At 42.1% G+C, this 15128-nt stretch overlaps 1 protein-coding gene across 1 annotated transcript in view; it reads left to right on the forward strand.

The window, feature by feature from the left end:
• Nucleotides 1-4310: 4310 nt before the first annotated feature.
• Nucleotides 4311-15128, forward strand: part of LOC142922802 (uncharacterized) — a gene marked incomplete at its 3' end in the record, with an annotated part of 41639 nt that continues 30821 nt past the window's right edge. The window contains exons 1-2 of the mRNA XM_076063738.1: nucleotides 4311-4688; nucleotides 10366-10517. Of these exons, the coding sequence (XP_075919853.1) occupies nucleotides 4356-4688; nucleotides 10366-10517 (485 nt within the window). The remainder of the gene's footprint in view (nucleotides 4689-10365; nucleotides 10518-15128) is intronic.

Genomic DNA, 15128 nt, shown 5'->3' on the forward strand with positions numbered 1-15128 from the left:
AATCACTCACTCAGTCACCCAGTCACTCAGTCACTCAGTTAGTCACTCAGTCACTCACTCAGTTAGTCACTCAGTCACTCAGTTACTCAGTCACTCATTCACCCAGTCACTCACTCAGTCACTCACTCAGTTAGTCACTCAGTTAGTCACTCATTTAGTCACTCAGTCACTCACTCAGTCACTCACTCAGTTAGTCACTCAATCATTCACTCTGTCACCCAGTCACTCACTCAGTTAGTCACGCAGTCACTCACTCAGTTAGTCACTCAATCACTCACTCAGTCACTGAGTTAGTCACCCAGTTAGTCAATCAGTTCGTCACTCAGTCACTCACTCAGTCAGTCACTCAGTTAGTCACTCATTCACTCACTCAGTTCGTCATTCAGTCACCCAGTCACTCAGTCACTCAGTCACTCACTCAGTCACTCAGTCATTCACCCAGTTAGTCACTCAGTCACTCACTCAGTTCGTCACTCAGTCACCCAGTCACTCAGTCACTCACTCAGTCACTCAGTTAGTCACCCAGTTAGTCACTCAGTTCGTCACTCAATCACTCAGTCACTCAGTTAGTCTCCCAGTCACTCACTCAGTTAGTCACTCAGTCACCCAGTCACTCAGTCACTCACTCAGTCACCCAGTCACTCACTCAGTCACTCACTCAGTCACTCACTCAGTTAGTCACTCAGTCAATCACTCAGTTACTCACTCAGTTAGTCACTCAGTTAGTCACTCAGTCACTCAGTTACTCAATCACCCACTCAGTCACTCAGTCAGTCATTCACTCAGTCATTCACACACGCAGTCACTCAGTCACCCAGTCACTCACTCAGTCAGTCAGTTACCCAGTCACTCACTCAATAAGTTACTCAGTCAGTCATCACTAAGTCACTCACGCAGTCACTCACTCAGTCAGTCACTTAGCCACCACCCACCCACCCAATCTCCCACCCAATCACACACTCACTCACCCACCCACCCACTCACTCACCCACCCACCCACTCACCCACCCACCCACTCACCCACCCACTCACCCACCCACCCACTCACCCACTCACTCACCCACCTACCCACCTACCCACCCACTCACCCGAATGATAGCTTGTGATATAGACCGAATGATATCTGGAGATTTAAAACGAATGATACCTGGTGATGTAAGTCGAATGGTATCTGGTTGGTATTAAACCCGAATGGTATCTGGTGTTGTAAGTCGAATGGTATCTGGTTGGTATTAAACCCGAATGGTACCTGGTGTTGTAAGTCGAATGGTACCTGGTTGGTATTAAACCCGAATGGTACCTGGTGTTGTAAGTCGAATGGTACCTGGTGATGTAAGTCGAATGATACCTGGTTGGTATTAAACCCGAATTGTACCTGGTGATGTAAGTCGAATGGTATCTGGTGTTGTAAGTCGAATGGTATCTGGTTGGTATTAAACCCGAATGGTACCTGGTGATGTAAGTCGAATGGTACCTGGTGATGTAAGTTGAATGGTATCTGGTTGGTATTAAACCCGAATGGTCCCTGGTGTTGTAAGTCGAATGGTACCTGGTGATGTAAGTTGAATGGTATCTGGTGATGTAAGTTGAATGGTATCTGGTTGGTATTAAACCCGAATGGTACCTGGTTGGTATTAAACCCGAATGGTATCTGGTTGGTATTAAACCCGAATGGTATCTGGTTGGTATTAAACCCGAATGGTACCTGGTGTTGTAAGTCGAATGGTACCTGGTTGGTATTAAACCCGAATGGTACCTGGTTGGTATTAAACCCGAATGGTATCTGGTGTTGTAAGTCGAATGGTATCTGGTTGGTATTAAACCCGAATGGTACCTGGTTGGTATTAAACCCGAATGGTATCTGGTTGGTATTAAACCCGAATGGTACCTGGTGATGTAAGTCGAATGGTACCTGGTGATGTAAGTTGAATGGTATCTGGTGATGTAAGTTGAATGGTATCTGGTTGGTATTAAACCCGAATGGTACCTGGTTGGTATTAAACCCGAATGGTATCTGGTGTTGTAAGTCGAATGGTACCTGGTTGGTATTAAACCCGAATGGTACCTGGTGTTGTAAGTCGAATGGTATCTGGTTGGTATTAAACCCGAATGGTACCTGGTTGGTATTAAACCCGAATGGTATCTGGTTGGTATTAAACCCGAATGGTACCTGGTTGGTATTAAAACCGAATGGTACCTGGTGATGTAAGGCGAATGGTACCTGGTTGGTATTAAACCCGAATGGTACCTATTGATGTAAGTCGAATGGTACCTGGTTGATATTAAACCCGAATGGTACCTGGTGTTGTAAGTCGAATGGTACCTGGTATTGTATTAAACCCGAATGGTACCTGGTGTTGTAAGTCGAATGGTACCTGGTATTGTATTAAACCCGAATGGTACCTGGTGATGTCAGTCGAATGGTATCTGGTTGGTATTAAACCCGAATGGTATCTGGTGTTGTAAGTTGAATGGTATCTGGTTGGTATTAAACCCGAATGGTACCTGGTGTTGCAAGTCGAATGGTATCTGGTTGGTACTAAACCCGATTGGTACCTGGTGATGTAAGTTGAATGGTATCTGGTTGATATTAAACCCGAATGGTACCTGGTTGATATTAAACCCGAATGGTACCTGGTTGGTATTAAACCCGAATGGTACCTGGTGTTGTAAGTCGAATGGTATCTGGTTGGTATTAAACCCGAATGGTATCTGGTGTTGTAAGTCGAATGGTATCTGGTTGGTATTAAACCCGAATGGTATCTGGTGTTGTAAGTTGAATGGTATCTGGTTGGTATTAAACCCGAATGGTATCTGGTGTTGTAAGTCGAATGGTATCTGGTTGGTATTAAACCCGAATGGTATCTGGTTGGTATTAAACCCGAATGGTACCTGGTGTTGTAAATCGAATGGTACCTAGTTGGTATTAAACCCGAATGGTACCTGGTGTTGTAAATCGAATGGTATCTGGTTGGTATTAAACCCGAATGGTATCTGGTTGGTATTAAACCCGAATGGTACCTGGTTGGTATTAAACCCGAATGGTATCTGGTTGATATTAAACCCGAATGGTACCTGGTGTTGTAAGTAGAATGGTACCTGGTTGGTATTAAACCCGAATGGTACCTGGTGATGTAAGTCGAATGGTACCTGGTGATGTAAACGAATGGGACCTGGTTGGTATTAAACCCGAATGGTACCTGGTTGGTATTAAACCCGAATGGTACCTGGTGTTGTAAGTCGAATGGTATCTGGTTGGTATTAAACCCGAATGGTACCTGGTGTTGTAAGTCGAATGGTACCTGGTGTTGTAAGTCCAATGGTACCTGGTTGGTATTAAACCCGAATTGTATCTGGTGATGTAAATCGAATGGTACCTGGTTGGTATTAAACCCGAATGGTACCTGGTTGGTATTAAACCCGAATTGTATCTGGTGTTGTAAGTCGAATGGTATCTGGTTGGTATTAAACCCGAATGGTATCTGGTGATGTAAGTCGAATTGTATCTTTGTATATGAGGAGCGATTGTTTTGGGAGTGTTTTAATATCTGACGCTTAGTGCTTAACTCTCATTAACTGTCTCCCATCCCTCTCCTCCACCACCTCCACCACTACCACCACTACTACTACCACCATCACTACATCCACCACCACATCCATCACCACCACCACCACATCCACCACCACCACCACTACTACCATCACTACCACATCCACCACTACCACATCCACCACCACCACATCCACCACTACCATCACCTCCTTCACCACCACCTCCACCACCACCACATCCACCACCACTACCACCACCACTACCACTACATCCACCACCACCACCACCACATCCACCACCACCACCACATCCACCACCACCACCACCACCACTACTACCATCACTATCACCACCACCTCCACCTCCACCACCACCTCCACCTCCACCACCACCATCTCCACCTCCACCACCTCCACCACCACCACCACATCCACATCCACCACCACTACTACCATCACTATCACCACCACCTCCACCACCACCTCCACCTCCACTACCACCATCTCAACCTCCACCACCACCACCACCACCACATCCACCACTACCATCACCACCTCCACCACCACCACCTCCACCACCATTACCACCACCACATCCACCACCACCATCACCTTCTTCCCCACCACCTCCACCACTACCACCAACACCTCCTTCAAAACCTCCACCACCACCACCACTACCACCACCACCACCTCAACCATCTCCTCCACCACCACCTCCACCACCATCACCACCACTACCACCACCACCTCCACCACCACCTCCACCACCACCATCCCCTAGGCCAGGCGTGCCCCTAGGTATGGCTTCAGCTGTTGGAAGCTACAGACAACAACAACAACAGCAGCAGCATCAACATTCACACAACACCACCACCAACACCACCACCACCAACACCACCAACACCACCAACACCAACAACACCAACAACAGCGGCGTTGGTGGCAGAGGTGGCATCTCCCGCGCGCGTCACAGAGGCGCCCCGAGTGTTTCCCCGGAGCGGACCTGCAGGTTGGCCGGTCCCTACGAGGCCCTTTGCAGCGGCCACGAATCGCCGTCGCCGGCGTCCTCGGCCGCTGTGGCGGTGGCTGGGGTCGTGGTGGTGGGGTTGGCCGCCGGTGCTGACGGTGGTGAGGTGAGAGGGATTGGTGGTGGTGGTGGTGGTGTAGTGGTAGTGGTGGTGTAGTGGTGGTGGTGTAGTGGTGGTGGTGGTGTAGTGGTAGTGGTGGTGTAGTGGTGGTGGTGGTGTAGTGGTGGTGGTGGTGGTGTAGTGGTAGTGGTGGTGTAGTGGTGGTAGTGTAGTGGTGGTGGTGGTGTAGTGGTGGTGGTGGTGGTGTAGTGGTGGTGGTGGTGTAGTGGTGGTGGTGGTGGTGGTGTAGTGGTGGTGGTGGTGTAGTGGTGGTGTAGTGTGGTGGTGGTGGTGTAGTGGTGGTGGTGTAGTGGTGGTGGTGGTGTAGTGGTGGTGGTGGTGTAGTGGTGGTGGTGGTGTAGTGGTGGTGGTTTAGACGTGGTGGTGGTGGTGTAGTGGTGTAGTAGTAGTAGTGGTGTAGTGGTGTAGTAGTAGTAGTGGTGTAGTGGTAGTGGTGGTGTAGTGGTGGTGTAGTGGTAGTGGTGGTGGTGTAGTGGTAGTGTAGTGGTAGTGGTGTAGTGGTGTAGTAGTAGTAGTGGTGTAGTGGTAGTGGTGGTGCAGTAGTGTAGTAGTAGTGTAGTAGTAGTAGTGGTGTAGTGGTAGTAGTGGTGTAGTGGTAGTGGTGGTGTAGTAGTGTAGTAGTAGTGGTAGTGTAGTGGTAGTGGTGTAGTAGTGGTGTAGTAGTGGTGGTGGTGGTAGTGGTGGTGGTGGTGGTGTAGTGGTAGTGTAGTAGTGGTGTAGTGTTGGTGTAGTGGTAGTAGTGGTGTAGTGGTGGTGTAGTGGTGGTAGTGGTGTAGTGGTAGTGGTGGTGCAGTAGTGTAGTAGTAGTGTAGTAGTAGTAGTGGTGTAGTAGTGTAGTAGTAGTGTAGTAGTAGTGGTGGTGTAGTGGTAGTGGTGTAGTGGTAGTGGTGGTGTAGTGGTAGTGGTGGTGTAGTAGTGTAGTAGTAGTGTAGTAGTAGTGGTAGTGTAGTAGTAGTAGTGTAGTAGTAGTAGTGTGTAGTAGTAGTAGTGTAGTAGTAGTGTACTAGTAGTGTAGTGTGTAGTAGTGTAGTAGTAGTAGTGTAGTAGTAGTGTAGTGTAGCGTGTAGTAGTAGTATAGTGTGTACTACTGTAGTATAAGGTGTAGTGTACTGTGTAGTGTAGATGTCTCAATGAGCTATCCACTCGACATCAAAGCCACCCATCCTGACGCCTACCTAAATCTTGATCCCCACCATCATTCATCCCGGAAGAATTCCCAATCCCCCATGAAACCACAAACCCATCAAAGCTCAATCTATCTCCTATCACGAACGCCTAATCATTGAACTCAAACACGTGTACAGCAGACTCTCAGAGACGAATGGACACTCCGGCCACACAATCCCTCAAAAGCCTTCACCCAAACCGAGAGGAAGGAGCCATCCAAAGATCCAATCGAACTGCCATCAACGTGAATTGATTTGTCTACGTAGTGTATAGTAGCGTAGTGTGTAGTGTGGTGTGTAGTGTAGTGTGTAGTGTAGTGTGTAGTGTAGTGTGTAGTGTAGTGTATAGTGCAGTGTATAGGGTAGTAGTGTATAGTGTAGTGTATAGTGTAGTAGTGTATAGTGTAGTGTATAGTGTAGTAGTATAGAGTGTAGTGTAGTAGTGTAGTGTAAAGTGTAGTGTATAGTGTAGTGTATAGTGTAGTGTAGTGTATAGTGTAGTAGTGTAGAGCGTAGTGTATAGTGTAGTGTAGTAGTGTATAGTGTAGTGTATAGTAGTGTTTAGTGTAGTGTATAGTGTAGAAGTATACAGTGTAGTGTAAAGTGTAGTAGTGTATAGCGTAGTGTATACTGTAGCAGTGTATAGTGTAGTGTATAGTGTAGTAGTGTATAGTGTAGTGTAAATTGTAGTAGTGTATAGCGTAGTGTATACCGTAGCAGTGTATAACCAGTGACCTCAAACACGTGTACACCAGTCTCTCTCAGAGACGAATGGACACTCCGGCCACACAATCCCTCAAAAGCCTTCACACCAAACCGAGAGGAAGGAGCCATCCAAAGATCCAATCGAAGGAGGAGGTTAGGAATCACGGTGGGGCACGTTGAAATCGATTTATCTAGGGCGATGTTGCCTTCCCAAGCCGATCAGACTATCAGCAAGGGTTCCGTCCGTGAAGCTTTCCACGTGTAGGGGCACCATGTCAACGGGGACGGAGGCCGACGGATAGGCAGTGGTTGGAAAGACTCCATCAGCGTGGCTTGATTTGTCCACGTGGTGTGTAGGAGCGTGGTGTAGTGTGTAGTGTAGTAGTGTAGTGTAGTGTGTAGTGTAGTGTGTAGTGTAGTGTAGTGTATAGTGTAGTGTAGTGTATAGAAGTGTATAGTGTAGTAGTGTAGTGTATAGTAGAGTATAGTGTAGTGTATAGTATAGTATAGTAGTGTATAGTGTAGTGTATAGTAGTGTAGAGTATAGTGTAGTAGTGTATATTGTAGTATGTAGTGTATAGTGTAGTCTATAGTGTAGTAATGTATAGTGTAGTGTATAGTGCATAGTGTAGTAGTATATAGTGTAGTGTATAGTGTAGTAGTGTATAGTGTAGTGTATAGTGTAGCAGTGTAAAGTGTAGTGTATAGTGTAGTGTAAAGTGTAGTGTATAGTGTAGTGTAAAGTGTGGTAGTGTATAGTGTAGTAGTATACAGTGTAGTGTATAGTGTAGTAGTGTACAGTGTAGTGTATAGTATAGTAGTGTATAGTGTAGTGTATACCGTACTAGCGTATACCCAGTGACCTCAAACACGTGTACACCAGTCTCTCTCAAAGACGAATGGACACTCCGGCCACACAATCCCTCAAAAGCCTTCACACCAAACCGAGAGGAAGGAGCCATCCAAAGATCCAATCGAAGGAGGAGGTTAGGAATCACGGTGGGGCACGTGAAATCGATTTATCTAGGGCGATGTTGCCTTCCCAAGCCGATCAGACTATCAGCAAGGGTTCCGTCCGTGAAGCTATTCACGTGTAGGGGCACCATGTCAACGGGGACGGAGGCCGACGGATAGGCAGTGGTTGGAAAGAGGCCATCAGCGTGGCTTGATTTGTCTACGTGGTGTGTAGGAGCGTGGTGTAGTGTGTAGTGTAGTGTGTAATAGTGTGTAGTGTGTAGTGTAGTGTGTAGTGTAGTGTGTAGTGTGTAGTGTATAGTGTAGTAGTATATAGTAGTGTATAGTGTAGTGTGTAGTGTAGTGTATAGAAGTGTATAGTGTAGTAGTGTATAGTATAGTAGAGTATAGTGTAGTGTATAGTATAGTAGTGTATAGTGTAGTGTATAGTGTAGTAGTGTATAGTGTAGTGTATAGTGTATAGTGTAGTAGTATATAGTGTAGTAGTGTATAGTGTAGTGTATAGTGTAGTGTATATTGTAGTAGCGTAAAGTGTAGTGTATAGTGTAGTGTATAGTGTAGTAGTGTATAGTGTAGTGTATAGTTTATAGTGTAGTAGTATACAGTCTAGTGTAGTAGTGTATAGTGTAGTGTATAGTGTAGTCTATAGTGTAGTAGTGTATAGTGTAGTGTATAGTGTAGTGTAAGTGTAGTGTATAGTGTAGTAGTGTATAGTGTAGTGTATACTGTAGTAGTGTATAGCGTAGTGTATACCGTAGCAGCGTATACCCAGTGACCTCAAACACGTGTACACCAGGTTCTCTCAAAGACGAATGGACACTCCGGCCACACAATCCCTCAAAAAGCCTTCACACCAAACCGAGAGGAAGGAGCCATCCAAAGATCCAATCGAAGGAGGAGGTTAGGAATCACGGTGGGGCACGTGAAATCGATTTATCTAGGGCGATGTTGCCTTGCCAAGCCGATCAGACTCTCAGCAAGGGTTCCGTCCGTGAAGCTATTCACGTGTAGGGGCACCATGTCAACGGGGACGGAGGCCGACGGATAGGCAGTGGTTGGAAAGACTCCATCGGCGTGGCTTGATTTGTCTACGTGGTGTATAGGAGCGTGGTGTAGTGTAGTAGTGTAGTGTGTAGTGTAGTGTGTAGTGTAGTGTTGTGTGTAGTGTAGTGTGTAGTGTAGTGTATAATGTAGTGTTGTAGTGTCTAGTGTGTAGTGTAGTGTAGTGTGTAGTGTATAGTGTGTAGTGTAGTGTGTAGTGTATAGTGTGTAGTGTAGTGTATAGTGTAGTGTGTAGTGTAGTGTATAGTGTAGTAGTGTATAGTGTAGTGTAGTGTGTAGTGTAGTGTAGTGTGAAGTGTTGTAATGTGTAGTGTAGTGTGTAGTGTAGTGTGTAGTGTAGTGTAGTGTGTAGTGTAGTGTATAGTGTGTAGTGTAGTGTATAGTGTAGTGTGTAGTGTAGTGTATAGTGTGTAGTGTATAGTGTAGCAGTGTATAGTGTAGTGTATAGTGTAGTGTATAGTGTAGTGTATAGTGTAGTAGTGTAGTGTGTAGTGTAGTGTAGTGTGTAGTGTAGTGTGTAGTGTATAATGTGTAGTGTAGTGTGTAATGTGTAGTGTATAGTGTAGTGTGTAGTGTAGTGTATAGTGTAGTGTATAGTGTAGTAGTGTATAGTGTAGTGTATTGTAGTGTGTAGTGTGTAGTGTAGTGTATAGTGTAGTCTTGTAGTGTATAGTGTAGTGTATGGTGTATTGTATAGTGTAGTTTATAGTGTGGTAGTGTATAGTGTAGTGTATAGTGTAGTGTAAAGTTTAATAGTGTATAGTGTAGTGTATAGTGTAGTAGTGTATAGTGTAGTAGTGTATAGTGTAGTGTATAGTGTAGTAGTGTATAGTGTAGTAGTATATAGTGTAGTAGTGTATAGTGTAGTCTATAGTGTAGTAGTGTATAGTGTAATGTATAGTGTAGTGTGTAGTGTATAGTGTTGTAGTGTATATTGTAGTGTAGTGTATAGTGTAGTAGTGTATAGTAGTGTAGTGTATAGTGAAGTAGTATATGGTGTAGTGTATATTGTAGTGTATAGTATAGTAGTGTATAGTAGTGTATAGTGTAGTGTATAGCGTAGTGTATAGTGTAGTGTATAGTAGTGTATAGTGTAGTGTATAGCGTAGTGTATAGCGTAGTGTATAGTGTAGTGTAAAGTGTAGTGTATAGTGTAGTGTATAGTATAGTCGTGTATAGTGTAGTGTAAAGTGTAGTGTATAGTGTAGTGTATAGTATAGTAGTGTATAGCGTAGTGTATAGTGTAGTGTAAAGTGTAGTGTATAGTGTAGTAGTGTATAGTGTAGTAGTGTATAGTGTAGTGTATAGTGTAGTAGTGTATAATGTAGTGTGTAGTGTATAGTGTAGTGTATAGTGTAGTGTATAGTGTAGTGTATAGTGTAGTGTATAGTATAGTAGTGTATAGTGTAGTCTATAGTGTATTCTATAGTGTAGTAGTGTATAGTGTATTGTATAGTGTAGTGTATAGCTTAGTGTATAGTGTAGTGTAGTGTATAGTGTAGTGTATAGTGTAGTAGTGTACACCGTAGTAGTATATAGTGTAGTGTAGTGTATAGCTCAGTGTATAGTGTAGTGTAAAGTGTAGTGTATAGTGTAGTGTATAGTATAGTAGTGCATACCGTAGTAGCAGTATATAGCGCGGTGTATCAGCCTACAAACACACAAACACCCACACAAACACACACCTCAGTACGACAACTCTCCCCCCCCAATCTCCCCCACGCCTCCCCAACTCCTTCCACGACATCTCTCAGGGCCCTGTGAGCCTCGAGGCGTCTCTCCGGAACTCCTCGTCCGTGATGAAGAACGTTAAGATCGCCAGCGTGGCCGTCCAGCTCGAGATGAAGGCCCTCTGGGACGAGTTCCACGAGCTGGGGACGGAAATGATCGTCACCAAGGCCGGGCGGTACAATCACGATGGCTTGTTACACCATGCACTACGTTACTATACACTATACACTACTGTACACTATACACTACGTTACTATACACTACGTTACTATACACTATACACTACTGTACACTGCGTTACTATACACTATAGACTACTATACACTATACACTACATTACTATACACTACATTACTATACACTATACACTACATTACTATACACTATACACTACTGTACACTACGTTACTATATACTACCATACACTATACACTACTATACACTACGTTACTATACAATATACACTACTGTACACGACGTTACTATACACTATACACTACTATACACTACGTTACTATACACTATACACTACTGTACACTACGTTACTATACACTATACACTACTGTACACGACGTTACTATACACTACTATACAGTATACACTACATTACTATACACTACATTACTATACACTATACACTACATTACTATACACTACATTACTATACACTATACACTACATTACTATACACTATACACTAAGTTACTATACACTATAGACTACTCTACACTATACACTACATTACTATACACTACATTACTATACACTATACACTACATTACTATACACTATACACTACATTACTATACACTATACACTACATTACTATACACTATACACTACGTTACTATACACTATAGACTACTATACACTATACACTACATTACTATACACTACATTACTATACACTATACACTACATTACTATACACTATACACTACATTACTGTACACTATACACTACATTACTATGCACTATACACTACATTACTATACACTACGTTACTATACACTATACACTACATTACTATACACTATACACTACATTACTATACAACTACTATACACTACATTACTATTCACTATAGACTACATTACTATACACTATACAATATACATTACTATACACTACTATACACTATACATTACTATACACTATACATTACTATACACTACTAAACACTATACACTACATTACTATACACTATACACTACTATACACTATACATTACTATACACTACATTACTATACACTGTACACTATACATTACTATACACTACATTACTATACACTACATTACTATACACTACATTACTATACACTACATTACTAAACACTATACACTACATTACTATACACTACATTACTAAACACTATACACTACATTACTATACACTACATTTCTATACACTATACACTACATTACTATACACTACATTACTATACAGTATACACTACAATACTATACACTATACACTACATTACTATACACTACATTACTAAACACTATACACTACATTACTATACACTACATTACTATACACTACATTACTATACACTATACACTACATTACTATACACTATACACTACATTACTATACACTACATTACTATACATTATACACTACATTACTATACACTACATTACTATACACTACATTACTATACACTACATTACTAAACACTATACACTAAATTACTATACACTACATTACTATACACTATACATTACTATACACTACATTACTATACACTATACATTACTATACACTACATTACTATACACTATACACTACATTACTATACACTACATTACTATACACTATACACTACATTACTATACATTATACACTACTATACACTATACAGTACATTACTATACACTACATTACTATACACTATACACTACATTACGATACACTATACACTACTATACACTATACACTACATTACTATGCACTATACACTACATTACTATACACTATACACTACTATACACTATACACTACATTACTATACACTACATTACTATACACTACATTACTATACACTATACACTACATTACTATACACTACATTACTAAACACTATACACTACATTACTATACACTATACACTACATTACTAAACACTATACACTACGTTAGTATACACTATACACTACATTACTTTACACTACACACTACATTACTATACACTACACACTACATTACTAAACACTATACACTACATTACTATACACTATACACTACATTACTATACACTACATTACTATACTCTTTGGTTCTATTGGGTAAAGTCACGTAGGTGAAAATAAAATAGCAAAAAATCACGACGTTTCGGCCACAACACAAGCGGCCTTCATCAGGTGAAGGGACGAGACTGTCTGGTAGGACAGCGCTGGAGTGGGAGAATCCACGCTCAGATCGCGACCTTTAAGCTGTGTCAGAAGTAAAACACCAAGCGCCTTGACAAAGGAATTAGCATATAATTTAGCATTGAAATGGCTCATCGAAATAGCTAAGTTAAAGTATACACATCCGCAGAGGCACCCCTTGACAAAGGAATTAGCATAGAATTTAGCATTGAAATGGCTCATCATCGAAAAAGCTAAGTTAAAGTATACACATCCGCAGAGGCACCCCTTGACAAAGGAATTAGCATAGAATTTAGCATTGAAATGGCTCATCGAAATAGCTAAGTTAAAGTATACACATCCGCAGAGGCACCCCTTGACAAAGGAATTAGCATATAATTTAGCATTGAAATGGCTCATCGAAATAGCTAAGTTAAAGTATACACATCTGCAGAGGCACCCCTTGACAAAGGAATTAGCATATAATTTAGCATTGAAATGGCTCATCGAAATAGCTAAGTTAAAGTATACACATCCCCAGAGGTACCCCTTGACAAAGGAATTAGCATAGAATTTAGCACTGAAATGGCTCATCGAAATAGCTACGTTAAAGTATACACATCTGCAGAGGTACCCTTTGACAAAGGAATTAGCATATAATTTAGCATTGAAATGGCTCATCGAAATAGCTAAGTTAAAGTATACACATCCGCAGAGGAACCCCTTGACAAAGGAATTAGCATAGAATTTAGCATTGAAATGGCTCATCGAAATAGCTAAGTTAAAGTATACACATCCGCAGAGGCACCCCTTGACAAAGGAATTAGCATATAATTTAGCATTGAAATGGCTCATCGAAATAGCTAAGTTAAAGTATACACATCCGCAGAGGTACCCCTTGACAAAGGAATTAGCATAGAATTTAGCATTGAAATGGCTCATCGAAATAGCTAAGTTAAAGTATACACATCCGCAGAGGTACCCCTTGACAAAGGAATTAGCATATAATTTAGCATTGAAATGGCTCATCGAAATAGCTAAGTTAAAGTATACACATCCGCAGAGGCACCCCTTGACAAAGGAATTAGCATAGAATTTAGCATTGAAATGGCTCATCGAAATAGCTAAGTTAAAGTATACACATCCGCAGAGGTACCCCTTGACAAAGGAATTAGCATATAATTTAGCATTGAAATGGCTCATCGAAATAGCTACGTTAAAGTATACACATCTGCAGAGGTACCCTTTGACAAAGGAATTAGCATATAATTTAGCATTGAAATGGCTCATCGAAATAGCTAAGTTAAAGTATACACATCCGCAGAGGAACCCCTTGACAAAGGAATTAGCATAGAATTTAGCATTGAAATGGCTCATCGAAATAGCTAAGTTAAAGTATACACATCCGCAGAGGTACCCCTTGACAAAGGAATTAGCATAGAATTTAGCATTGAAATGGCTCATTGAAATAGCTACGTTAAAGTATACACATCTGCAGAGGTACCCTTTGACAAAGGAATTAGCATATAATTTAGCATTGAAATGGCTCATCGAAATAGCTAAGTTAAAGCATCCACATCCGCAGAGGCACCCCTTGACAAAGGAATTAGCATAGAATTTAGCATTGAAATAGCCGAGTGATTAGCTTGTAACTTGGTCACAGAAATAGCTGTGTTAAAGTCAAGAGCATACACATTCACCGAGGCATCTGCTACTCATCAAACAGGAGAATTTAGCGAAACACAACCACGCTCAGACAGCGGACCTTTAAACTGTGTGCGAGCCTACAAGGTGTTCTGACAAAGAAATTAGCGTAAAAATTAGCATTTGATTGGCGGATTTTCGGAAAAAAGGTGGTGTACGTGCCGTTTGGCTCGGGGGGGGAAGGGGTGGAGGGGGAGTTTACCTATTGATGGTGTGAAAAGGGAGAATTTCTAAGAGCTGCGAAAGTTTGCGGTACCACTACTTGAAAAAATATACCGTACCATTGAAATTAGTTTAATGCTTAGTTCGATTTAGAACATCTTTCCAATGGTTGCTTAATTTGAAACCATCCTCTCGGGTGAAATTGTGTCTGTGTTTGTAGATCTGAATTGCCTCGTGAACAAATCTCTGATTAAAAACCCGTGGGTTTGCAAAGAAGCTTGGTATCGGAGAAAATTATATCGTGATCTCCCACAGCGTTGTAACAGTGATCAGCCACGGCAGAAGAATTCGTTCTGCCGTGTTTCAAATCTGATTTGTGCTCGCGAATTCGGTCAGAGGCGTGTCGCTTTGTCTCACCGATACAGCAATCACCGCAGGTACAACTCAATTTGTAAACCCCGGGGTACTGTAAATCAGGAATGACATCCTTCACGGATGGGATCAGATCATCAACATCTCACCTGTAGACCAGGCGAGGCAGTCAACATCTCACCTGTAGACCA

This window comes from Petromyzon marinus, unplaced genomic scaffold (genome assembly GCF_048934315.1).
Source record: "Petromyzon marinus isolate PM22_M1 ecotype Great Lakes invasive population unplaced genomic scaffold, UKy_Petmar_22M1.pri1.0 PM_Scaffold_175, whole genome shotgun sequence".
NCBI classification, from domain to species: Eukaryota; Metazoa; Chordata; class Hyperoartia; order Petromyzontiformes; family Petromyzontidae; genus Petromyzon; species Petromyzon marinus.